The 26,873-nt window shown below is 37.1% G+C and overlaps 1 protein-coding gene and 1 long non-coding RNA gene across 24 annotated transcripts; one reads left to right on the forward strand and one right to left on the reverse strand.

The window, feature by feature from the left end:
• Positions 1-7,981: 7,981 nt before the first annotated feature.
• On the reverse strand, positions 7,982-9,683 carry LOC111906534 (probable glutathione S-transferase parA). The gene is made up of 3 exons (XM_023902285.3): positions 9,257-9,683; positions 8,732-9,064; positions 7,982-8,393 (listed from the first exon to the last, which is right to left on the reverse strand). The coding sequence occupies exons 2-3, from the start codon at positions 9,044-9,046 to the stop codon at positions 8,046-8,048; spliced, it is 663 nt and encodes a 220-aa protein (XP_023758053.1). The 5' UTR covers positions 9,047-9,064; positions 9,257-9,683; the 3' UTR covers positions 7,982-8,045.
• A 320-nt stretch (positions 9,684-10,003) lies between these two features.
• LOC111906532 (uncharacterized) lies at positions 10,004-14,180 on the forward strand. Of its 23 annotated transcripts, none has more exons than XR_002855272.3 (15): positions 10,008-10,584; positions 10,676-10,761; positions 10,969-11,040; positions 11,620-11,730; positions 11,986-12,058; positions 12,155-12,204; positions 12,281-12,335; positions 12,423-12,534; positions 12,613-12,663; positions 12,767-12,838; positions 12,946-13,117; positions 13,217-13,303; positions 13,378-13,412; positions 13,492-13,967; positions 14,038-14,180. It is a non-coding gene; the product is annotated as an uncharacterized LOC111906532 (long non-coding RNA). The 23 variants fall into 23 exon arrangements; XR_008225342.1 differs by having other exon boundaries at positions 10,009-10,584; positions 11,620-12,204; positions 13,492-13,622; positions 13,715-13,752; positions 13,855-13,967; XR_006185455.2 differs by having other exon boundaries at positions 10,009-10,584; positions 11,620-12,204; positions 13,492-13,575; positions 13,654-13,752; positions 13,855-13,967.
• Positions 14,181-26,873: the final 12,693 nt, after the last annotated feature.

Here is a 26,873-nt window from a genome sequence, read left to right on the forward strand (position 1 = left end):
CCGTTGTTGCTACAATGAGAGCATCACATTCATAGCCAACGATAAGATCGATGAGTCGGTGGGTCTGGCCGGAAGAAGCAGGGTGAGAGAGAAGTAGGGATATCAGACAACGGAGTGAAGACCAATTTGTTTCCCTCTGTTTGAAAAGACAGTTTAACGACGGGGCGGTGGAAAATTCCAAAAACAGAACACGTGTTGAAGACCAATGACCAAAGGTGTACATTAAAGGCTACGTGTAATCTACAGTAGAAATAAAATTGGATAAATAATAAAAACCAAAGCAGCACCAAACAAAAAAAAAATAAATAAATAAATAAATTTCAGCCAATGATAGAGAAGTACTGTTCATCATCTAGTTGTAAATTAGTATATATATAAATAAGATAGTTGTATTTGTGTTTTAATGGTTAATTTTGATTAATACAGAGTGGTATTCAAAACTCTATTTTATGTGCTTTGTGCTTGTGTGGTTGTAACCGGCCATTCAATTCAGCCGCCTGGGCATCACCAATAATTTGTAAACACAACCAATAAAGTTTATGGGTTGGTATTCTTTAAGGGCTTCACCTTAATTTGGTGATAAATAAACTTATATGTCGGTACTTTTTTTTGGATAGTTTGCCTACTAGGAAGAATCTTGAGTATAGTGGTATTGATCTTCCTTCGGTGTTGTGTCCAATTTGTGAAGAAGAGGTGGATGTTGTTTCTTATTTATTTTTCAAGTGTTCTTTAGCTTGTTTTTTTTAACAACTTTATTAGAAAACTTTAGCAAAGAGCTAAGGAAAACAAACGAAAAACAAAAATCCAAAAAGCACAAAAACAACAATCAAAAGACAAATATAGGATTGGAAAGCCAACCTACATAACTAATTTTCTTTCTTTTCATTCTACTCGAAACCCATAAAAACGATTGAGTAAGAACTTTGTCCCAAATATCCCACTTCTTGAACGACCCCGAATTAAACACAATAGAATTTCCGAGCAACCCAATGAACCACCAAGTAATGAAAAACACACCCTCCAGATATGACTTGCAAGACGACTGCAAATTTAAAGAACCAAACCAAGACCACCAATCTTCAAAAGAATTAAGCGCATAAATAATTACATCCCACCACTTTTGAAATCTTGTCAACCAAAGAAGCACCCATATGACAACAAAAGAATAAATGATTGGAATTTTCCAAAAAAATCACCACAAATCAGACATAACAAGGAATCAATCTCTACACCTCTATTAACCAAATTATTTCTCACAGGAAGACGGTTTAAAGAAAGCCTCCAAACCATGACATAGACTTTGATAGGAACCAAATTGTTCCAAAGAGAAAACCGGTCGAAGACAGACAAAGACAACTTGTCAATCAAAAATATAACAGAAGCAACAGAAGAAAATTCACCAGAACTATTTAAGGACCAGCACCACCGATCCTTTAAAAGAGACATAGAAGTCGAGGTTACCAAAGAAGATAAATCAATACATTGACAAGACTCAACCACCCTCTTGGATTCCTATGAAAAAAAGACCACCAGTCGTAAACTCCCAATTTAGTTTGAACCGTAGCTTCTTTGTCCAGATCTAGAGCAAGCACTCTATTAAATCTAATCTTCAACGGAACATTCCTAATCAACATGTCACCCAAAAATCAGTTTGAGAACCATCTCCGACCTTTTTAACACAAAAAGTCATCAAGTCAATACCTTGATCCCTTAAGTGATTTACCGCTTTTAAAATAGAAATCCAAGTGAAATTAGGAGTAGACCTAATTTGGGAACCAATTAAACTGTTATAATCATGAACAATTTTAATCGACCGAACCCACAAAGAATCAAGCGAATTTGGTGATTCCGACTTTCCACTCTATTTCCGAGGGCCGAGGCGTTTTTGTGGGTGGATGCCAAACATGTTTTCATATTGGAACATGTGATTTTGGATGCACTTTTTATGACAATTATTTGGATTCTTTGGACGTATCAGAATTCGGTGATGTTTGGTGATTCTCAGAAGCAATTTGTTTTTGATAAAATTGTTTTTTATGTGATTAATTGTATTTCGTTTAAAACAGCAAGGCTTTAAAAATTAGAATGCGTGGTTGCAAAATTGAATTTTATTTTAATCATATGTTTTCTTTTTGCTAGTTTCTAATTAGCTTTAAACTATTGAGACAATATCCGGTTCCCAAAAAAATTGGTATTAAAAAGACGATTTAATGTAGTGAAATACATCATATTAAAGGGCGTAAGATATAAATGGAAAGTGGATAGATATAAAGGTGGTTTAAGAGTACATGCAACAAGGAACAAAGTAGACTTTGCCTTTTATGTATTTGAAATTTGTCAATCGAATTAAAATGGAAATATATATTTTTTAGAGAAATTAAATATCTTACTATAATTTCTTCCTACCATCTTTTTACCTAGGCCTGGCAATCGTGTCGTGTTCGGGTTGGCGTGTCGCGGGTTGGCGGGTTGACAGGTCAAAATATGTCAACCCAAATACGACTCATTTAAATATACAGGTCATGGGTTGGCGGGTTTGGAACATAAACCCATATATGACCCACGAACCCATTTATTTATACGGGTTCATAGGTTGGCGGGTTTGTGGGTTAGATTTGGATTCGTGGGTCAGATTCCATAAATAAAATTAATAATTAAACATGAATAAATTCTTGATGATTGATGCAAACATATCTAAATTTTAGACACTTTACTACTTAAGTCTTAAAATCTTAAATATCCAAATGAAAATTAAAAACATTCATAGAAACATGTTCAATGCCTCAATCGCTCATACAGTCATACGCCGATACGCCATTTGATTTAGGGAAAAAATGAGGAAAATCAATTGGTTACAAACATACTTACGACCTTATGAGTTAGGACCACAAGTCAAAATATAAATACATTTAAAAATAAAAAATATATTTTTTTAATTAAAAATATAAACGGGTTGACAGGTCAACCCATTTATTTTTTGAGAAACCCATATATGACCCGTTTAATAAACGTGTTGGCAGGTTGGCGGGTTGGCGTGTTGAAAAACTCAACCCAAACCCGTTTATTTCGTGTCGTGTCGTGGGTCGTATCGAGAATTGCCGGCCCTATTTTTACCCATGTCAAATATTGATTTGTGTTATATTTAGTTTTTTTAATAATATTTTAATATATTTGTCATCATTTAACATGAGTAGGAAGATAAGTAGGAGGAAATTGTAGGAGGATTTTTGATTTCTCATTTTTTTTTATTTCTACATATTTGGTCATTAAATTTTTTTCGTCTACATTTACCCATTCAACTTGTTAAACTGTACATATTTAGTTCTTATGATCGGCTACTCCAAATTAGCCGACAAAAATCCTTACTAATAAATGAAGGTTTTTTTGCTGCTTGTCATATTCTCCTTCATCTTGACACATGTCATTTTCTAAGATTTTTAAAATTATTATTTTCCACTTGTCATTTTTTTAGGATTTCACATTTCTTAAAATAAAATTTTAATAAATTCTAATGTGTTATATATATATATATATATATATATATATATATATATATATATATATATATATATATATGTAAAGTTATCATTCTATTAATTTGATAATATATTCTCATAAATATTCCAAACGATTTGATTTCTTTTATAAATGCTCCAAAAGATTACATTTTGTATCAAAAAGCATTATTTTATAAAATATTTAATATTTATATATTTTCATATTAAAATTTTACTTTTAATAAACCCGTATAATATATGGGTCTCACACCTAGTGACTTAATAAGGTAATATATTTTTTACTTTATACACATTTAGTCCTTAATATTTTTGTACACATTTAATCCTTAATATTTTTTGTTGTAAAATAAGACATTTTTGTTTTTGTACTCATTCAATACTTATGAATAATTTCTTTAGGTTTTTTTTCACGACGTCTTACGTGAGACATTCATTAATGAGGTCTTTGGGGCTTTTCATAATTATGTCCATCACGATCTCGACTACTTGGTTGCTTATGTCATGTGTTCTGAACGTCATATCTTCTTCATACGATCTTAGATTTTAACAATCTTTATATCCATATGTTCGTATTTTAGTCTACTACAACTATCATTTAGATTACTTCCATTAAAAAGTATTATATTTTTATTTATGATCTTTATCTGCAAAAGTTTTTTTGAATGCATGTATGAAAGTTTTTTTTATAAAATTTTAAATAAAAATATATTATATTTTAACGGGAGTAATCTTAATGAAAGTTGTAGTAGATTCAAAAAAACGAACACGTGAATATAAATATCGCTAAAATCTGATATCGTATGAAGAAGTTACGACGTTCAAAATACAAGATATAAGCCAAACCACAAGACCTATACAACCAAATAGTCGAGATCGCGATGGACATAAGCATCAACAACCCCAAACACCTTATCAATGATTGTTCAGTGGCGGAGCCAAGGTTTTAGTAAAGGGGTATCCCGAAAAAAAATTATGTATATACAATAAGAAAAAAATGCAATTTCATTAGATATAAAGTTAAACTTCAATAACAAAGTTACATTTTAAAGTTCTGTTCTTGACCTCTTCAAAACTAATAATCACTAATTACTGACCATAACTACCTAATTTAACAATCCTATTTGGGAATTTCTATTTTTTTTACCACAATGACAAAAAATTGAATTTCAATTAACCAAAAAATAATCACAAAATTTTTACTTACTTGCTTCACTGTAGCACCACTTTGATCAATAATTACCCACCACCAGCCACCATGGGATTTCGATAAAAAACACCAACTATCGATGATCAATCGCCGACAGAAGAAGGAAGGGCAACAACATCGAGAACATGCATCACAAGGGAGAAGCGAAGTCGCGAGTCAATGTCGAGTGATTTCTTATTTCTGATTTTTATTGTGTATTGGGCTTAAATTTGTGTTAATTATTAAATTAAACTAATTTTATGTATGCACTTGACAATTTGGCTTAATAAATTTGGACTACTTCATGAACTAGTTTGTATATGGATTTACCATTTAGAAAAAAAAAATTAAGGTAGCCCAAATTATTTTTTAAGGTCTAAAGGCAATATAAAAAAAATTCTGAAAAATATATAGTACTAAAACTTTTTCTAGGGTACTCCTGGGAAACCCCATGCTCCATGGTGGATCCGTCATTGTGATTGACCTAAATAAGATTCGTGAGAAAAACCTAAAGAACTCATTCATAAGTACTGAATGAGTATAAAAACAAAAATGACTTATTTTGAAACAAAAAAAATATTAAGGACTAAACATGTACAAAAATAAAGGACTAAATGTATATAAAATAAGAAATGTATTATCTTATTAAGTCATTTTTCTCGGTTAATCTACTGATCATCAAGACTGAATATATACAGTTTAACAATGTTGAAGGAGTAAATATAAATGAAAAAAAAAATTAATAACCAAATATATATATATATATATATATATATATATATATATATATATATATATATATATATATATATATATATATATATATATATATATATATATATATATATATATATATATATATATATATCAAAAAAATATATTTCTTTTTAGGTCATTATCCCTTTGTCTATTTGTCAGAGAAGTCGTACTAAACTTGATTTTTGCATCTTTCCATATGCATTGTCAAGCGTATTCAAATATGCATTGTCAAGTATATGCAAACGTTTGACCATTCTCAATTTTATCTATAGTTATAAACGTGAACATTTGTCATTCTCCGTACAAGTGAAAAAGCATATACAAATGTTTTAGGCTTTTAGCATTCTCAACCTTACATATTCGATTTTTAATATTTATATAGCTCATATAACTTGTTGGAAAAATAACAAAAACACCAAAATTGGGAAAATGCTCTAGCAAACTGACTATTTATTATTATTATTTTTTTCCATTTTTGCACAAATGACCACTAATTTCGTACATAATACCATTTTAATTGTAAAATGACTCCCCCACCCCAATAAACAATAAATTCAAAGAAAAAAAAATATCATTGCAAAATTATACACATCATTATAGAAGTGTCCTTATCATTACGAAATTCATCATATCATTGTGAAAATTGTTTATACTATTGAAAAATATATTAATATTCTTCGATTTTTTTGAAGGTTATTTTTATTTTTATTTTAGGATAAATAGCATAAAAGATATTAAGTTTACATTAAAATTATAATTTGATATTTTTTTTAAAAAAAAATGTAACACTGTGTTTTTAAAATTTTTATAATTCTGACAACTTGACTGATTAATTAGGTTACCTATTGACGTGACATGATGACATATCAATTTTGATGATGTGACATGCTGACATGACATGCTAAGTAACGTGTCAAAATTGAATTTTTTTTCCAAAAAAAACTAAGTTTTCACTTTTTTTCAATTTTGATACTAAGTTTTCATTTTTTTCGATTTTGATACTAAATTTATTATTTTTTATTTCAATTTTGACATTTTATTTTTTTGTTCCAAATCGAACATCAATTTTTTTTTTCAATTTTAGTCAATGTAAACTATTTTCCATTTGAAACCTTATGAATATTTTTTCATTACATTTTAAATCATATAAATATATATATTTTTTTCGTTTAAAAATCACATTTTAAATAAATACAAGTTTTTTTAATTAATTAATTTATTTTATTTTTACATTCAAAAGCATAATGTTATGCATAAATATGCATCCGTTATATCATGAGAAACAAACTAACCAACAACTTCGAATAAGATGTAAAAATTTCACGGGTTGCAAACCTGACCTCCGCGTCTTGATCGACTACACGCCTCTAAACCTTCAAACTCATTTTAAAGTTATGTATTTAATATAAAATACAATTTTTATATAACTAATAGATATTTATACATAAAATTATGGTCTGAATGTAAAACAACATTATATTTACACGAAATATGGGTTTTAAATGAAAAACATGTATACATTTTAAAATATATTAAGAAAATATTTATACGGTTTGAAATAGAAAATGATCAACATTGAACAAAATTGGAAAAAATAATGTTTGATTTTGAACAAAAAACAAAGTGTCAAAATTAAACTTAATATCAAAATCGAAAAAAGTGAAAACTTAATTGTCTTTTATGGGAAAAAAATTCAATTTTGACGCGTCAACATGTCACGTCATGAAAACTGATACATTATCATGCCGCGTAAGTAGGTAACCGGGTTGACCGATCAAGTAGTCAGAATTGTAAAAAATTGGAAAACACAACGTCAAATTTGAGAAAAAAAAACACAATGTCAAATTAGAATTTTGGTATAAACTTAATGTCTTTTGTGCTATTTACCATTTATGTTATTTTGTGTGAGGAATATTTAAAAACAATTTCGCAACAAAATATAATCCACAATGAATCTCTATTACGAAATTAGTGTTCATTTATGTAAAAAAAAATGATAGTTTGATGATTTTGTGATTTCCTTTAATTTTTATCTAGATGGAATACTTAGGCCCCATTTGATACGCATCTTTTCAGTTCCAAACCGATCTTTCTGGCTGAATGGACTGGAAAAACTGTTTGATTTGCACAAAAGAAGGGGTCTTTTCCAGTAAGATATGTCTTTCCCAGAAAGCCCCAAAATCATATCTTTCTTGTTGAATGGGCTGGAAAGACAATTATACACCAAACCCCGTCTCTTTCTTTATTTATTGGATTATTAACTTTTTTAAATAACTTTTTTAAAATTTATTTTTTATTGAATTATTACTTTTTTTCATCATTCAGCACAGTCAATCAGATATACAATCAAACAACATGGTTTCTTTCCCAATCAGAAAACATTCCCAGACAGCACTTTATCAGACAACATTTTTCCAGACAAAAACTATCAAACAGGACCTTATATAACTATCATTATTGTTAGATACTAATCATACGAAAAATTTAAGTAATAATTATATATCATGAAGAAAGTCTGTTAGAAAATTAACCAAATGATCATTTCATTCGCCAAGTCCACATATTACAAACGCATATTGTCTTCATTTTGAGTCATTACTTAAAAGATTCAAAGCAAAGTCATAGATCTTGCGAGGGTGAGGGAGAGCTTTTGCGACACTTTCGTTGTCGCGAATGCACCTATTGGCCCATGACACAAGCTTAGGGCACTCAGCCTCGATGCTAAAGTTACCACGAGCCTCGTAGGTGTAGAACCAACTTGTAAAGGGTACAAGTGCTACATCCACAAAACCTACATTTTCACCCCCGAAATATGGTTTATTTCCCAATTCATCCTCCAACTTTTTCAAGCATTCTATGAATTCTCTCTTTGCTATTTCTTGATCTTCATCACCTTTCCCCCTCCATACTCTTTTCCCAATGCTATAAATCTGCACCCAAATAGCTTGTGTTAAAACAAGAGGCGTTTGTATTATATTAATAACCAAAGTTTATATATTTTTTGTATGTATCATTGATTGTTTTTTAAAAGTTTAACGACTTAAATTGTAATTTTGTTCTATTGTTTGAAAATTAATGCACAATAATATCATAGAAAAAAACTCATGTATTATTTCGTTTACTTTATCATTTCAATATTACAATTTGCTTTTAAGTTTTCAAACCTAACATTTTAAAAAATATTCCTTAAAATTTAACATAAAAACATCTAACCAATGAAATCAAATTAAACTTAAGTGTTTAAACAAGATAGGGGAAGAATGAGGACCTTTTTGTCGATATAGTCTGCCCAAAACAAGTTTTGTGACCTTTTGTAAGGGTCACTAGGAAGCAATGGAGATTTGTGGGGCCAAAATTCATCAATGTAGCGAACAATGTTGAGAGACTCACAAATGGGGTTTCCGTTGTGAACCAAAACAGGGATTGTTTTATGAATTGGGTTAGATTTTAGTAACAAATGACTCTTTTCTTGAAAGTTTTCTTCACGACACTCGTACTCAAGCCCTTTTTCTGCAAGTGCTATCTTGACCCTCATTCCATATGAACTTGCCCAACAATCCAACAAGATTAATTCGTCATTCATCTTGTAACAATATGTAATCTGTAATGAATGAATGCAAAAAATGTAGCTTTTCAAGTTTTGCTTGATATGAATCTAAGTATGGAGTGATTATGGTGAAGCTTATATTTATAAAGGTTATGAGTTGATGTCATTGCTTTCGTTTTGTCCAAGTTGTGACTTGTGATAGTGTGAAAAGAATAATTGAGAAGAGACATGTTTTACTTTTGCTACCTCATAAGGATCCAAATTTTGACCAACACCGATAGTTGGTATCAATCTACAATATAAAAGCTTATTTTAACTAATGAGATGAAGTTTGTAATATAAATGAAAATCTACTCATATTAAGATGACAAATTCTACTTAGCTTTCGAAGATGGATGGATGATATTAAATTAAACCCTTCGAAGTACAACACGGAAATTGAAGAAGAAGCTTTAGATTCAAGTGTGAGTGGATTTTTCCAGCTTGAGAAACTGTGAATCATAAGAACATGAAACAAGATTATGAAGTACCATATGTAAAAATTAAATGAAAAGAAATTAAGGAAAGACATGCCCAAATATAGTAATATACAGACAAACATTTGCCAACGTAAATGAATTGGAAAAAGATCAACTGCAAAGATCAGAGATACCAATGGTATCCAGATGTACGAAAACCTGTATAAATACGAAGTTTTAAATATAGGAAAATTCCATCTGTTATAAATTTTGATTAAATGATAAGTAGAAAAAAGAAACCTGGTGGCGAGTTGAATGTATATCACTGATTATAGATGATGCGTTTGTTTATTTGTTTATTATTATTTTTAGAGAAATTAAATATCCTCCAACACTTTCTTCCTATCATCCCCTATCCATGTCAAAAGATGACATGTGTCATTTAATTTTCCTTAATAATGTTTTAATCCATTTGTCATCATTTATAATTTTATAATTTTAACTTGGAAAGTTTAAGAAATGCCCATGGCTCCTGCTGTGAATGTTCTGGAGGTCTCTCATGAATCCAATCCAACGACTAACTGAATGCTTTAGATAAATTGGTGATCCATGGATAAGTTTTCTCAATCATATTAGGTTATCAATGATGAGAGCCATGGATAAATTGCGAACTGCTAATGGCAATATCCCAAATTCATTAAAGAGGCTTGAAAGCCGAATGACTCTCATCACACTACTAGAAACTTAAGTTTCAGCGACGGAGTTAGAGACGGATAAATCCTGTAGCAAAATTTTACAACAGATGTGCGATGTTTTAGACATTTCCTTTATTTATTCCACATTTTTTCATAGAAGCGAGGGTTTATCGAGGGATCAACTACAGATCTCATAAGTGTTTATTGACACACCTCAATCCCTCGCCAATCGGTCGAAGATGAAGGCATTTCAACGAGGGTTCAGCGACAGAGAGAGAAAGTGCCAATTTTTTCCATCTGGTACGTGTTTAGCGAGATAACGCCGACGGAAATTTTATTTGGGGTATGCGCGTTTTTGTTTTACAATCGCCGATCTCTCGCTGAAATTGGCGCAACACAATTCTAGTTTCACGAAATTGTTGTAAGTTTCATTCCCTCCCAAATCTGATTTATCACTTTGGAGTAAGTTCCCTACGCTATGTTAACCTATATCACCATCTCCTTTCAAATAGATGACGAAACACGTCACCATTGTTGCCTTCCGATTCCGGCAACCTCCATAAAATCTAAAATTTGTTTTCATTAACTTCCGATTCAGGTAAATGGTAAATCTCTTGATTCTCTATTCTTTAGTCGTATATTGGGTTAAGTTGAGTTCTTGAAGATACTTTCTTATCAAGCTAGGTATTTTAAATGATTCTGGTTTTCATCCAAGTTGGTCATTTGTGATTATGCAACAATTAGGGCTTCTTACTTATATCTCCCTTCTTTTCCCCCCTTTCATTGATGATCTTCATTTTGACAGGATACATATGAGAGGCATAAAGTTGTGTTTACATTACTAACTTCCATAACATCTATTGGTACTGCTTGACTGGTATGTTTAGCTTACTTTACATCAATGTTGAATTGATCGGCCTATATTCATAATTTTTTTGGAAGAAATCTCCTGACTACATCTGTATCATACTAAATATTATAAATAGAATAATTTTGTTCTTGAAATTGAAGAAGAATCCATAAGAATACGAGAATAAGGTTTAAGTATATTGATTTGTGTAAGTTTTTCAACATCAAACACCATAAAATTAACTCGAATTACAGCATGAGATGCTTCTATAATCACTAGATTATGTTTCCCTTAGTTGTGGTGTTCTTTTTTTTTTTCTCTCTTTATGTAAAATTTAACTTAAATAGGTGAAAATGTTGCAGGCTATACGCTACGCCACCTTCATGAATCAAAAGTTGAACAAAGGCTTGACTCAATCGAAAATGTTTTTAGTAGTTTCCCTTTCTCATGCCTGAAACATAGATACTAGCAATAAAGTTGAAACAATGTTTAGAATATATAAAATATAATAATTAGATTGTGTTTATACACTTTTTTGTAGATGAATGTCATCTTCTAACTTGACATGTTCCTTCATCTCTTGAATGTTTGTTTCTAATTCAACAGGTTCTGTAGCTCTGTAGCTTTGACTAGCTTTGACCGGTGTTTCTAAGCTTCACTCCACTTGTTTCTCAAGTGTTTCTTCTGATTTTTTCTTTTCGGCATCAAGCTTTAAAGGTACATCTTCATTAGATAGAGACACATAACAATAACAAAATACATCTCTAAATCACCAAATATAGAAACATCATACATTAGCTCCACTATTTCTTGTGGTATGATATCCAATTGGATATCACTTTCACCAGCTAAACATAAGATCTATGATAAATGGACATCCTGATGAGAGCCACAAAAGTGAACTATGAGAATGAGATATTGTTTATTTAACAATAACAATAGCTTTAAGTTGCATTTCTTTCAAACTTTTAGAATCATGGGCTAGATATGCTTTATGTGGTAGCTATATGAGCGGTCTGCAGAACTGAGTGCCAAGGTTAATCAAGTAATTTTGTCTTACTAAAATATCATAAATTTAAGATTTTGTAAGAAGCAGTTAGTTTTTCAGCATCTTACTTGTTTTCAGGACTTGTGTTCTCAGTTTATTTGAGGAGAACTAATGCATTGCTATCAAATCACTTACCACGAAAGGTATGAAACTATACAGTCACTTTATTCATACCTCATTCACTTTATTCATTCAAAAAATAATGTGTACAATTTGCAGATAGTTGAGGTTTCCAACGTTTTCTTGTGATCATTTCCAAGAATTTCCATGCTAAGTATGAATTTCCATTTCATTTTTGTAATGCTCTATAGGTGTATGACAAAATGCCTAACAGAAACTGCTCAATCTGTCAATGATGCAGCTCTGGTGGCAGAGTTCTTTCTGTAGACTACACAGACCTGGTTGGGGAGCTTGCCAAAAAACATAACCTAAAGCTTCATATAGACGAACCTCGTATCTTTAATGCATATGTTGTGAGTTAAAGAAACCCTTTTCAAATTTCAACCTTCTTCCTCATCTTCCATCCATTCATTTTCAAGATTTTTTTTCAGGCTCTTGGTGTCTCTGTTCGTAGGCTTGTACAAGCTGCTGATTCTGTTTCAGTATGGCCTCACTCCCAATTTCCGAAACCTTTTTCTTATGAATTATGAACAAGAATCATGTTATAGTTTTTAAAAATTGAATTCATAATATATTGTGTTTCAGGTATGCTTGTCGAAAGGGCTTGGTGCACCAGTTGGAAGTGTTATTGTTGGGACAAAGAGCTTCATTGACAAGGTATATAATATATATAGTATATCTTGTTATAGTTCTTGAAAGTTGACCATTTTTTGGTTAACAGTTTCTTCTATTGAGTTAAAAGCTTCAATCTTTTTAACATATAGGCAAGGATTTTGCGAAAAAACTTTAGGTGGGGGAATGAGACAGGTGGGAATGAGGGAATCCTATGTGCTGGTGCTCTTGCAGCTTTAAAAGAAAACGTTGGAAAGCTTGGAAATGATCACAAGAATGCCAAGACTTTAGCTTGGAAATGATCACTTTATTCGTTCAAAAAATGTAAGTTTCTGTTTGGACATTATTACTATATGGTCTTATATAACTGATATGTGTATTGATAGTGGTCTTAAATTGAAATTTGAACACACATGATTGTAGGTGAAACAAGCAATTGTTGAAGATGTGAAACAAATAAAAATTCTAGCTTATATAACTGCCTTGAAGAAGCTCTGCAATCATCCAAAGGTAAAACATTTTTGGAAGAATCACAACATTATTAGGACACAATTTTTTTCTGATGCATTTCTTTGATATTGTAGCTGATTTATGATACAATGAAAATGTTCTCCAGAAGGTAAAACTAAATCATGTCTTATTCTGTTGTGTTATTTTGTATATTGTTCTTGATATTTATTTATTTATTAATTTGTTAGATCTGGATCTTGGACTGGTGGATGATGACCTGGTTGAAGTGTCAGGAAAGATGCAAGTCTTGGCCTGTTTGTTGGCCCATCTTTGTAAGAGAACAAATGATTGAATTATATTGGTTTCAGATTATACTCAGGTATAAATTACAAGTTCTTTTATGTAATTAGGAGTTTAATAAAAGTGATTAAATCTTCAAGTAGCTGTAATTCTTTAGACACCGGACAAAAGTTGCAGGATGGGTCCAAATCAATCAGCATAATACAAAAGTTGGTCAACTGCTTCAATGATCCATCAAAGTTATTTAATTTTTAATAATTTAATAAGTACATACTCATTTTATAAAAAAAATACACATAATTATGTTGCAGGATGAGTTTGCATTTCTTTTCAGCAGCAAAGCTGGTGGTTGTGACCTCAACTTGATAGGTTGAAATAGACTTGTTCTATTTGACCTGATTCGAATCCTGCAAATGAGAAACAGGTACTTAGACACTCAACTTTGTTTTTCTAGGGACAAAGTCGTCTTTTTTATACCTTTCTTTTCCATGTAGGCTAGAGGGATGGGCAGAAGAAGAGAGTATACATCTATAGGTTTTTGATATTAAACATTGATATTTGATGTTTTGGATGTTTTGTTAAAATTTGGTACTTGATTTTGCTATTTTAATATTAGTGTTTGTTTTGGATTGTATAATTATTTGATGTTTTTGGTATTTTATTATTGTTTAGTTTGTGAATGTATAATTATTTGATGTTTTTAGTATTTTTTTATTTAAATTTGTAATAAAAAAATTAATATTATATATTTGTGAGGGATCAGCTATGGAAACAAAAAAAAATCACATTTAAATTTTGCTAGGGATCAACGACGAAATATAAAAAGACAGATATAGAGGTTTGCAAGGGATTAGCGACAGAAAATAAAAAGACGGATATAGAGCTTTGCAAGGGCTTAGCGACATAATATTTATTTAGTTTTGTCGCTGCTGACCTAAAATAACGGTATTAAGAGAGCAACTTGCGATGGAAATTCCGTCGCTAAAGTCGTCGCAAAGAAACTCAAGTCCGTCGCTAAATCCCTCGCTAAGCCATTAGCCACCTTTTATTTAGCTAGGGAGTAAGTCTGTCACAAATCCGTTGCAAAAAAACCTCTAGTGATGGAATAGCGACGGATTCATCCGTCGCTAAAACCCATGTTTCTAGTAGTGTCATGTTCACATTCATCTTCTAGACCACAATCACTTATTGTGTTGACTTGAAGAAACAGAGAGATGAAGTGATGAATTGAATGGTTCTCGTTATTCTGTTAAAGACTCATTACAAGTAAGATCAAATGTAAATAATCTTCTAACCACCTTTCTAACAATTACTTCATAACTAACATTAGCAAACTTAACTAACTAACTTACTTTGTACACGTGTGGATGGACTCTAACATCCCCCTCAAGCTGGAGGGTAGAAAGATAACCCCAGCTTAGATACAACTACTGAATGATGTTTGGATGATAAGGATTATGGTCACTACAAATAAAATAACATATTAATGGCATATATGTGGCATTATATCATGTTTTTTAGTTATATTTTTTATATGCTATTGAAAAAATTAATATATTAATGGCACTTAATACTTTCAAGTGACTAAGAGTATCTCTAAAAAGTAATGAAAGTTTTTCTATAACTTATTACTATGCAGTTTTTTACTTGACCACTTATTATTATATATATATATATATATATATATATATATATATATATATATATATATATATATATATATATATATATATATATATATATATATATATATATATATATATATATATATTAAAATTCTCCACCCTTAGCTACAGTAAAATGGCTAAGGGATGGCAAAAATGGTCCTTTAACTATACCTTTTATTGAGCCTTTTTGTTTTGGGCAATTTCTGCCATTTTCTCAATTCTTCATGGATACGTGTTCTTATTTCATCAGCTGTCTTTTGTCGTCTGTGATACGTGTCATACAACACCTGCTTCACCGCCTTAGACTTACGTTAGCATTTACCCACCACCTTCCTCCGATATCCCCATCATCTCAAAAATCATTCCGGATTGACGACTGCTTGGCTCTTCTTCCTCTTGCACCGTCTGTCTATCGGTTGCGACCGTCGGATTCATCGTCGGCGCCACCGCAGATTATGTTTGGAGTCACTGTTCATATGCTAATATCAGTTCATAGCCTTATATCCGGAAGCATCCTAAACCGACACCCAAAATAATGTTATGATAGAAGTATACAATCAACAAGACTAATAGAAATAAAACAAACGAAATTGAAATATATATATATATATATATATATATATATATATATATATATATATATATATATATATATATATATGCAATATACAAGAATCAGTTTACAGAAAACATACTTGAAGATTTATGTTTACAATAGAAACACAAAAACGAACTTATGTAGATTGAGGCCTGCAAATTGCAGTGTCCTAAGACAGAAATTTCCCTGGTAGGGATCTGTCTAGGGATCTGTCTCTGGTATGTTGCTTCCATGATATTTATTTAGTAGTTTTCAAGAAGGACTCGGCGAGTCTATAGCCCGACTCGTCGAGTAGGGACGGGATTTTGAGCACGTGTAAGTCGGCGACTTGGCGAGTCCATATTCGGGACTCGGCGAGTCTGCCTGCCAGGAAGAAACCCTAAATCCCCGGGTTGCTCACTATTTAAGCAATGTTATGTGCCCCAAACTCGCCTCCTTCACCCTCAGAGAGCTGTGAGAAACCCTAAACCATCCCTTGATTGATTTAATGTGTTTTGTGTGAATTCTTGAAGGCTTGAAGAAGAAAAAGAAGAAAGGATCAAAGAGAAGAGGTGTAGAGCAAGGATCCAAGATCAAAATCAGAGTTCATTGAGGTATTTCTCGGAATCCTTCTGTTTTATGCTTAAAACCTCCATTAGAACACTTCTAGGGCTAGTTTGATGTAGTTTCCAAACCTTATAGTTGTATGGATGCCTTAATAGGTCGAGATATCCCTAGATCTGTTCATTTAGGAGTTGTAGAGCCCGGATCTATTGCCTTTTTGAAGTTGCTTCGCATGAGAACCATAGATCTAGCCTTTATTATGCTTTTTGAGCCTTATAATATTCATGGATGCTTTTGGGCACGTAAAGATAGAATCCTTACATGTTAATCGAGCTAAGGGAGCCCAGATCTATAAGTTTTATACGCTGGATTCAAGCATAATCGAGTTTAGAGTAGCTGCATGCATGCGACTCGGCGAGCCGAGTCGCGAGTCCCCGATTTTTTCCCCTTTTGAGTGATGACGAGTGGGGACCAGTGAGTAGTAGAGTGGACTCAGTGAGTTGGAGATCAGACTCAGTGATGGAGGGACTCGACGAGTTGTTCATACAACTCGGCGAGTCCAAGACAATCTTCTTAGCTCAAGAACTACTCGTCGAGTTGTTCATACGACTCGGCGAGTTAGATCCAGATTGCCTGAGTCTTAGAATCGAAAGGGAACTCGTCGAGTCGATGCCATACTCGACGAGTAGCAGCGAGTAGGGTTGAGAAGTGAGAATAGAGACTCGGCGAGTTGGCGGCCCAACTCGGCGAGTCAGGTCAACTGTAGGTTGACTTTGACCGGGAGAGTTGACTTTGACCAGGGGTAAAAGAGTCATTTTACCCCAATTCAGTTATTAGTAGTTGATTGAGTGTGTTTATGGAATTGTAGCCGGGGAGATACCGGAGCAGCAGCAGATAGCTTCCAGAGCCATACACACAGCAGCCAGTTTACGAGGTGAGTTTCCTTCCAGTAGGAACGGGTCTACGACCATAATGTCGGCCCGTTTAGTTAACAGTAGTTCCAGACTTTAGTCCGATGCAGTAGTTAGAGTGCTTGATGTCTTTGTGATTCAAGCATGTTTTGTGTGTTCCAGACTTCGGTACGATGCAGTATATGTGTTATGTTAGCGAATACGTGTTTATGATATGCTATGTTCAGACAGTTCCGGACTTCGGTCCGATGCAGTTAGTTCCGGACTCCGGCGATGCAGGGGACAAGGTCCCAGTCAGTTCCGGACTTCGGTCTGATGCAGTGGGCAAGGCCCAGTATGTGCTTTATTTGTTATTGTGTGGTATGTGGTAGTTTGGGGGAGCTCACTAAGCTTCGTGCTTACGGTTTCAGTTTTTGGTTTTAGTTACTTCCGCAAGTAAAGGGAAGAGCTCGGGATGATGGCATCGCACACACCACAACTTCAGTTTTGTCCTGGGAGTCGATTTAGTTTCTTAGATATGTTTTGATATAGTTGTGACATAGTTTTTCTCACAGTATTTTAGTATGGGTTGAGATATGCAGCGTATGGTTTAATATGTGATACTCAGTTTTATGATTTTTGGTTATATTAAAAATGAAATTTTCGGGTCGTATTTTTGGGATGTTTCAAGTTGGTATCAGAGCCTTGGTTTGAGGGATTCGGATACACTTCCGGGTGTATCTGAACTCAAAATAAGGAAAAATAGAAAGATTTTCAAAAGGAAAATGTTTTCGAAAGAATTTTGAAAAGCACTTAGAAAGAAAAGAATTTTTAAACGAGATAAGGGTGTGGTGCATGCGATCAGCCGAGCTCAAGTAAGTACTCCCAAATTACCCATACAAGTTTATTAGTACAGTTTCAGTTTTAGTTCCAGTTTCAGTTTCAGTTTCAGTAGAACAGCATGCTAGTATAGGACTATGGATCTAGGAGGATGCCTTATGTGCCTGCTATATGTGTTTTAGCTTTATGAGAATTGCATGCTAGTATTGAGTAGACAGCAGTAGGATAGCTTGTTTAGGTTATGCCTGATAGTATGAGTTTAGCATTGTATGCTAGTACAGTTTTCTCGTTATGAGGATAGAATTGCTTGAGTAGTTTCTTGTGTCCGAATGCTGCTTGCTTTGTGCTTTGTGGGCCTCCGAGTGATGAGAGTTAGCCATTAGGTGAATACGTCACATCACATGTGATCAGGGTTGAATAATCTCAGAGTGTTGGATTTGACCCTATTGCGCAACTCTTGTTTGAGTCCAACCATTGTAGGGACGAGCCTTTTACTCGAAAGATTATCTGAGCCTCATCACATGTGATGGTATTTAGGTGATGGCTAATTAGCATTATAAGGAGGCCTTCAACAGCTGAGGACTGGTTTGAGTGGAGTCAGAGATTTCCCTAGGGCAAGCCTAGGATGAGAGTAGCAGAGATCAGTAGTAGTAGTAGTGACTTGGTGGAGTCAAGGCAGTTCTTGAGGAAAGTACGGAAAGATGTGGAAGGTAGTATGGGCCCATACTACTGAAAGCAGAGGATCCGTACTTGAATCAAGGAAGGCTGAGGCAAGACCAGGAAGCTAATAGTAGTATCAATGATCCCTTGTGATATTTCAGTTTTCTGATGTTGCCATGATGTGTTTCAGAATGGTGGTTTTGCGTTCGAGGCTAGCAGACGGCAGTACCGGTGCCGGGGAGGGATCAGGATCAGGCTCGGGGGCCGAGCGTATGGATGAGCAGACCAGAGAGTTTCTTTCTTCAGAGATTACTCGTATCATACTGGAGCAGACTCCTGTGATCTTCGGTTCGATCAAGGAGGGTATCCTAGAGCTGATGGATGAGAGGTTGGGCACCTTCCGTTCCGAGGTGGCGGCCATGATGGGTTCGCACACACTTACGTTCAGGGAGTTCAGGGCATGTGGAGCTCCAGATTACCACGGGGCGCGGGGCCCCATAGCGAGTACTAGATGGTTGGCGGATGTGGCCAACGCTTTCTGCACGAGCAGGTGTCTCGAGGGGGACAAGGTTAGATTGGTGTCCTGTCTTCTGAAGGACAGGGCACGAGATTGGTGGGAAGAGGTCGGACATACCATTTGAGATGATGCAGCGCTAGATGCCATGACCTGGGCTGATTTCTATACCAGGTTCATGGCGGAGTTTGCACCGGCTATTGAGGTGCAGCAGTTAGCTAGAGAGTTTCAGGACCTCACCCAGACTACAGAGACCGTGGCGGAGATCACCGCCAAGTTCAGGGAGAGGGCTCTTCTTGTTCCTCAGTATGCAGCCGATGAGGAGATGAAGAAGGCCCGTTATCATGAGATGTTGCGGAGCGATATTCGCCAGTTTATGAGCCGGTCCAGCTGTAAAACGCTGGATGACATGATTGCTAGGGCTCGGGAGAGGGAGATTGACCTTGAGATGGAGAAGAAGAGGAAACCGGAGGCGGTTTCGGGTACAGGTAGTTCGGGCAAAAAGCCCAAGGTTTCAGATCACAGATCGATGGGGTGTGCAAGGCAGGGAGTTCCGGCTGCTACAAGTGCGGTTGGACTGGGCATTTGAGCAGGGATTGTACAGCCCCTGCTACCGCCATTGCAGCATCAGATCTGATTTGATTTCAGTGCAATCAGAGGGGACATAAAAAGTCCCAGTGTCCGAGTTTAGCTGCAGCAGGGAAGGTGGCTGCACCTGCCCCTGCTACTTTGAGAATTACAGATGGCCGGCAGGGCCGGGCTGAGGCGCCAGTGGCGAAGAGTAGAGCTTTTCAGATGACAGCTGAGGAGGCACGAGCGACTCCTGATGTGGTGATGGGTATGTATCTTCCCTTCATCTCTATATTTTTATTGATTGATTATTGCTTATGATTATATGTTTTGTATAGGGTCGTTCTCTGTGAACGGCATTTATGCTACGGTATTATTTGATTCGGGGGCTACCCGATCGTTTGTATCGCTAACGCTTAGCAAGAGATTTAGTAGAGCTCCAGGGGAGCTGGATTGTCCACTAGAGGTCGAGATAGCAGATGATAGGACAGTGAGGGTCGCCAGAGTGCATAGAGGATGTTCTATTCAGTTGTTCGACAAGCAGTTTTCGGTGGACTTGGTCCCTATTCCCCTGCGAGGGAATAAGGTCATAGTAGGCATGGATTGGTTGAGTCCCAATGGGGCGGTGATTGATTGTGAGCTGCAGCTAGTGAGAGTTCGCACTCCCAGTGGGGGAGAGTTAGTGATTCAGGGTGAGAGGCCACAGCACGGACCAGCTTTTTGTTCAGCCGCGAGAGCGAGGCGCTATTTTCAGCAGGGTTGCGCCAGATATGTAGCTTATGTTTTGGATGCCCGGGAGAAGGGTAAGGTGGCAGTAGATGATGTTCTGGTGGTGCGAGACTACCCTGATGTATTTCCAGAGGATTTGCCTGGAATACCTCCAGAGAGATAGGTCGAGTTCGGGATTGATCTGATTCCGGGTGCGGCGCCGATAGCTAAGGCACCGTATCGGTTAGCTCCCCCTGAGATGCAGGAGTTGTCTACGCAGTTGCAAGAGCTGCTAGACAAGGGTTTCATCAGGCCGAGTAGTTCGCCTTGGGGAGCTCCAATTTTGTTTGTGAAGAAAAAGGATGGGTCGCACCGTATGTGTATAGATTATTGGGAGTTGAATAAGGTAACGGTGAAGAACTGTTACCCACTCCCAAGGATAGATGATTTGTTTGACCAGCTTCAGTGAGCATCTTGGTTTTCCAAGATCGATTTACGTTCCGGGTATCATCAGATGCGATTCAAAAATGAGGATGTGCAGAAGACTGCTTTCAGGACCAGGTATGGTCATTATGAGTTTGTGGTGATGCTATTTGGGCTCACCAACGCTCCAGCCGCATTCATGGATCTCATGAATCGCGTGTGCAGGCCGATGCTGGATCGGTCTGTGATAGTATTCATTGATGATATCTTGGTGTATTCCAAGACGCAGGAGCAGCATGTGGAGCACCTGAGAGAGGTGCTAGAAGTTCTGAGGAGGGAGAGACTTTTCGCAAAGTTCTCCAAGTGCGAGTTCTGGTTGCGTGAGGTGCAGTTCCTTGGTCACCTCATCAACCAGAGAGACATTTTTTGTAGATCCGGCCAAGATAAAGGTCGTGATGCAGTGGGAGGTCCCGAAGTCTCCATCCGAGATTCGGAGCTTCCTAGGGTTGGCAGGGTATTACCGTAGATTCATTCAGGATTTCTCCAAGATAGCAGTGCCGCTCACCCGACTGACTAAGAAGTCGCTGGTGTTTCGTTGGGGGCCGGAGCAGCAGGCAGCATTTGAGACCCTCATGCGGAGGTTGTGCGAGGCTCCGATCCTTACCCTTCCAGAGGGAGTAGAGGATTTTGTAGTCTACTGTGATGCCTCAATCACAGGTATGGAGCAGTATTGATGCAGCGAGGCCATGTGATAGCTTACGCCTCGAGACAGTTGAAGCCTCACGAGGCTAACTATCCTACTCATGATTTAGAGCTGGGGGCGGTTGTGTTTGCCCTCAAGATTTGGAGACATTACCTTTATGGGGTCCGTTGTACCATCTACACGGATCACAAGAGTTTGAGGTACCTTATGGATCAGCCGAATGTAAACATGAGACAGAGGAGGTGGTTGGATGTGCTGAAGGATTATGATTGTGAAATCCTTTACCATCCAGGGAAGGCCAACGTAGTGGCCGATGCCCTAAGCCGCAAGGCGTCAGCAGCCCCTATCAGAGACTTATGTCTGAGGATGACAGTGATTACTCCATTGTTGGAGCGGATCAGGGAGGCTCAGGTTGAGGGCCTCAAGGAGGAGAGGCAGAAGTGTGAGAGGATAGTGGGTCGAGTAGCTTCGTTTGATTATGATAGTCGAGGGTTGTTGACCCTTCATGGGAGAGTGTGGGTACCATACTGGGGCGGAGTATGGCAGGTGTTGATGGACGAGGCTCATAAGTCTCGATTTTCTATCCACCCAGGGGCGACGAAGATGTATAGAGATCTTCGACCCGATTACTGGTGGCCCTGCATGAAGCGGGATGTCACCTGGTATGTAGAGAGGTGCCTGACCTGCAGGAAGGTCAAGGCAGAACACCAGAGGCCTCACGGCAAGATGCAGCCATTAGACATTCCCGTGTGGAAATGGGAGGACATCACCATGGATTTTATCACCAAGCTTCCCAGGACCGCACGTGGGGTAGATTCGATTTGGGTAATAGTGGATCGGTTGACGAAGAGTGCTCATTTCATACCGCTCCAGGAGAGCATATCGGCAGAAAAGTTAGCCGATATCTATGTGCGGGAGGTAGTGGCACGTCATGGAGTGCCGGTATCGGTGGTGTCAGACCGGGACGTCCGTTTTAATCCAGATTCTGGAAGCGGTTTCACGACGAGATGGGTACTCGTCTCCATTTCAGCACCGCTTTCCACCCTCAGACGGACGGGCAGAGCGAGAGGACGATTCAGACTCTTGAGGACATGCTCTGGGCATGTGTTCTAGACTTCGGTGGCAGTTGGGATACATATCTTCCGTTAGCGGAATTTTCGTATAACAACAGTTATCATGCGAGCATTGATCGACCTCCCTTTGAGATGCTTTATGGGAGGAAGTGTAGAACCCCGATTTGTTGGGGCGAGGTCGGTCAGCGGGTCATTGGGAACACAGAGGTGGTGCTCAAGACGATCGAGTTGATTCAGCAGGTTCATAGTAGACTGCAGACTGCGCAGAGTCGGCAGAAGAGCTACGCCGACAGGAGGCGTTCAGACTTGGAGTTCTGGGTGGGTGATATGGTCCGTCTGAAGGTCTCACCTTGGAAGGGTGTCATCAGGTTTCGGAAGAGGGGCAAGCTGGGTCCCAGGTTCATTGGTCCTTTCAGGGTTTTGGCCCGAGTGGGTCGGGTTGCTTATCGGTTGGATCTTCCAGCAGAGCTTAGCCAAATCCATAACATTTTCCATGTATCTCAGTTGAGGAAGTGTTTGGTGGATGAGTCAGCAGTTGTTCCCTTAGAAGATATTCAGGTTGATAGCAGCCTGAATTATATTGAGAGCCCGGTCGCGATTCTGGACCGGAAGACAAAGACCTTGAGGAACAAGGTAATTCAGTTAGTGAAGGTGCAGTGGCAGCACCGGAAGGGGTCTGAGTGGACGTGGGAGGCTGAGGAGGAGATGAGAGAGCACTACCCAGAGTTACTTGCAGATTCAGCCGTAACAGACTTCGAGGACGAAGTCTGAGTCAAGTGGCGGAGAATTGTAAGGACCCGTCTCTGGTATGTTGCTTCCATGATATTTATTTAGTAGTTTTCAAGAAGGACTCGGCGAGTCTATAGCCCGACTCGTCGAGTAGGGACGGGATTTCGAGCACGTGTAAGTCGGCGACTCGGCGAGTCCATATTCGGGACTCGGCGAGTCTGCCTGCCAGGAAGAAACCCTAAATCCTCGGGTTGCTCACTATTTAAGCAATGTTATGTGCCCCAAACTCGCCTCCTTCACCCTCAGAGAGCTGTGAGAAACCCTAAACCATCCCTTGATTGATTTAATGTGTTTTGTGTGAATTCTTGAAGGCTTGAAGAAGAAAAAGAAGAAAGGATCAAAGAGAAGAGGTGTAGAGCAAGGATCCAAGATCAAAATCAGAGTTCATTGAGGTATTTCTCAGAATCCTTCTGTTTTATGCTTAAAACCTCCATTAGAACACTTCTAGGGCTAGTTTGATGTAGTTTCCAAACCTTATAGTTGTATGGATGCCTTAATAGGTCGAGATAACCCTAGATCTGTTCATTTAGGAGTTGTAGAGCCCGGATCTATTGCCTTTTTGAAGTTGCTTCGCATGAGAACCCTAGATCTAGCCTTTATTATGCTTTTTGAGCCTTATAATATTCATGGATGCTTTTGGGCACGTAAAGATAGAATCCTTACATGTTAATCGAGCTAAGGGAGCCCAGATGTATAAGTTTTATACGCTGGATTCAAGCATAATCGAGTTTAGAGTAGCTGCATGCATGCGACTCGGCGAGTCGAGTCGCGAGTCCTTGATTTTTTTCCCCTTTTGAGTGATGACGAGTGGGGACCAGTGAGTAGTAGAGTGGACTCAGTGAGTTGGAGATCAGACTCAGTGATGGAGGGACTCGACGAGTTGTTCATACAACTCGGCGAGTCCAAGACAATCTTCTTAGCTCAAGAACAACTCGTCAAGTTGTTCATACGACTCAGCGAGTCAGATGCATATTGCCTGAGTCTTAGAATCGAAAGGGAAATCGTCGAGTCGATGCCATACTCGACAAGTAGCAACGAGTAGGGTTGAGAAGTGAGAATAGAGACTCGGCGAGTTGGCGGCCCAACTCGGCGAGTCAGGTCAACTGTAGGTTGACTTTGACCGGGAGAGTTGACGTTGACCAGGGGTAAAAGAGTTATTTTACCCCAATTCAGTTATTAGTAGTTGATTGAGTGTGTTTATGGAATTGTAGTCGGGGAGATACCGGAGCAGCAGCAGATAGCTTCCAGAGCCATACACACAGCAGCCAGTTCACGAGGTGAGTTTCCTTCCAGTAGGAACGGGTCTACGGCCATAATGCCGGCCCATTTAGTTAACAGTAGTTCCGGACTTCAGTCCGATGCAGTAGTTAGAGTGCTTGATGTCTTTGTGATTCAAGCATGTTTTGTGTGTTCCGGACTTCGGTCCGATGCAGTATATGTGTTATGTTAGCGAATACGTGTTTATGATATGCTATGTTCAGACAGTTCCGGACTTCGGTCCGATGCAGTTAGTTCCGGACTCCGGTCCGATGCAGGGGACATGGTCCCAGTCAGTTCCGAACTTCGGTCCGATGTAGCTAGTTCCGGACTTCGGTCCGATGCAGTCAGTTCCGGACTTCGGTCCGATGCAGTGGGAAAGGCCCAGTATGTGCTTTATTTGTTATTGTGTGGTATGTGGTAGTTTGGGGGAGCTCAGTAAGCTTCGTGCTTACGGTTTCAGTTTTTGGTTTTAGGTACTTCCGCAAGTAAAGGGAAGAGCTCGGGATGATGGCATCGCACACACCACAACTTCAGTTTTGTCCTGGGAGTCGATTTAGTTTCTTAGATATGTTTTGATATAGTTGTGACATAGTTTTTCTCATAGTATTTTAGTATGGGTTGAGATATGCAGCGTATGGTTTAATATGTGATACTCAGGTTTATGATTTTTGGTTATATTAAAAATGAAATTTTCGGGTCGTATTTTTGGGATGTTTCATTGATATTAGCCTATTTTGAGTCCAATTAGGCTAATCCAACACCACAACCCATGCGCAATATGCTTAACCCATTACTTGACCCATTTAATTAAATGAGTGAGACAAACATATAAGGTGGGATAAGGTTTTCTCTTCCACCAATGTGGGATAAGTCTCGCATTGTAATTTTGTAGTCAAAGTTCGAACAAATAATCCCGGTCGCTTGAATAACCGTATTTCTTCAGAGTGAACACACCACCGTCTGCTCCGTTTGTCGCCGTTCAGGCAAGCTTTCTCCAAGCTTTTAATCTCCTTTTTCATCCAAACCACCTCTATTCCCTCTCAGAGGATTAAGATTAGGGTGAAGGTGAGGAAGCTTTTAAAAGTTTAGGGGCTCTTCTCCTCCGGTTCATCTACTTCTAGGTTTTGACTTCCCATCATCACAGGAAATATTTCGATTATGGCTTAACTCCCCCAATTTCATCCTCTGTTAGTTGTGTTTGGTTTCACCCATCTTCACCGTCATCTTCAACACCGGTGAGTTAAAAAACACTTAACGTATGCTTTAATTTGAAGTGATTCATATCAATTTAGGATTATCGTATGATATTAGGGCACCATAAATGAATGGGCTAAGTTTTCCTGACTTCAACAATCGTCTTCAATGCACCCAACCAGATGAAAAACAATCATCAATCTGAACTCAACAATCATTTTCTTCTATTTTGATTTGCTCAGTGGAAGGATGAGACTTTAGATCATTCGGAATATGTTTCAGGTCAGTAAACCCCAGCTTTGGTTTGTAATCATCTTTTAGATATTCTCAATTCAAATGTATGCACCGATTCTTATCTTTTAAATCTTTACACTATTCTCAAATTATTGTATACTTTAGTTTTCTTCTACAATACCCTTTAATGTGGTTCAAGAGAGTTATCTTTATCAATAAAATTCTACTGGTGGTGGATCTATGAATCATATTTATCTTATTCTCTACAATAATTGCTTTTATCTTTCTTACACTACATAAAACAGTAAAAAATGAAGGGAGACTTTATAATTTTGATGCGATGGAGAGAATAGTATTCTCTTTTAATGGACTAGAAACACACTCAAGGGCTGCCTCTTGGAGACTTGAATCCCACATAGTCTTTTTGATCTGCAAAAAACATATGAAAAAATAATAATAATCTGGGGAAGAAGAAGAATCACTAATTGTACGGAGATATGAATGAGAAACAATCTTGCAAGAACTCTTCTTTTTAGTTTGTTGTTATGATTGTTCATGAAGCATGATATATAGCTTTCAGATTCATCAAATCGGACTATTTTGGAAATGGTATGGTTTAAGGTGAAGAAATAGGGTTGTTGGCTTACAAAGCAACGTCTAACTT

Source organism: Lactuca sativa, chromosome 8 (assembly GCF_002870075.4).
Source record: "Lactuca sativa cultivar Salinas chromosome 8, Lsat_Salinas_v11, whole genome shotgun sequence".
NCBI classification, from domain to species: domain Eukaryota; kingdom Viridiplantae; phylum Streptophyta; class Magnoliopsida; order Asterales; family Asteraceae; genus Lactuca; species Lactuca sativa.